Source organism: Austrofundulus limnaeus, unplaced genomic scaffold, assembly GCF_001266775.1.
Source record: "Austrofundulus limnaeus strain Quisiro unplaced genomic scaffold, Austrofundulus_limnaeus-1.0 Scaffold5141, whole genome shotgun sequence".
In the NCBI taxonomy this organism is placed as follows: Eukaryota; Metazoa; Chordata; class Actinopteri; order Cyprinodontiformes; family Rivulidae; genus Austrofundulus; species Austrofundulus limnaeus.
The window spans coordinates 1-896 of record NW_013957543.1 but is presented as its reverse complement, the minus strand read 5'-3'; the positions used below and the strand labels follow the sequence as shown (position 1 = coordinate 896).

The following is an 896-nucleotide window of genomic DNA, read 5'->3' as shown; positions in this document are numbered from 1 at the left end:
TGCCCCGCTACCAAGAAACTGCCCTGCTACCAAGAAAATGCCCTGCTACCAAGAAACTGCCCCCGCCACCAAGAAACTGCCCCGCTACCAAGAAACTGCCCCCGCTACCAAGAAACTAACCCCGCTACCAAGAAACTGCCCCGCTACCAAGAAACTGCTTCCGTTACCAAGAAACTGCCCCGCCACCAAGAAACTGTCCCGCTACCAAGAAACTGCCCCGCTACCAAGAAACTGCCCCCACTACCAAGAAACTGCCCCGCTACCAAGAAACTGCTTCCGCTACCAAGAAACTGCCCCCACTACCAAGAAACTGCCCCGCTACCAAGAAACTGTCCCGCTACCAAGAAACTGCCCCGCTACCAAGAAACTGCCCCCACTACCAAGAAACTGTCCCGCTACCAAGAAACTGCCCCCGCTACCAAGAAACTGCCCCGCTACCAAGAAACTGCCCCGCTACCAAGAAACTGCCCCGCTACCAAGAAACTGTCTCGCTACCAAGAAACTGCCCCCTCTACCAAGAAACTGTCCCGCTACCAAGAAACTGTCCCGCTACCAAGAAACTGCCCCCGCTACCAAGAAACTGCCCCGCTACCAAGAAACTGCCCCGCTCCCAAGTAACTGCCCCCGCTACCAAGAAACTGCTTCCGCTACCAAGAAACTGCCCCTGCTACCAAGAAACTGCCCCGCTACCAAGAAACTGCCCCCGCTACCAAGAAACTGCCCCCTCTACCAAGAAACTGCCCCGCTACCAAGAAACTGCCTCGCTACCAAGAAACTGCTTCCGCTACCAAGAAACTGCCCCTGCTACCAAGAAACTGCCCCGCTACCAAGAAACTGCCCCCGCTACCAAGAAACTGCCCCCGCTACCAAGAAACTGCCCCCGCTACCAAGAAACT

General features: G+C 55.9%; 1 protein-coding gene across 1 annotated transcript; it reads left to right on the top strand.

Annotated features, from left to right (window-relative positions):
- Positions 1–37: 37 nt before the first annotated feature.
- Positions 38–882, top strand: LOC106512252 (extensin-like; the record flags this gene model as incomplete). The annotated part of the gene is made up of 1 exon (XM_014000916.1): positions 38–882. A coding segment is annotated over exon 1 (845 nt), but the record flags the coding sequence as incomplete, so codon positions are not given.
- Between the last annotated feature and the right edge of the window lie 14 nt (positions 883–896).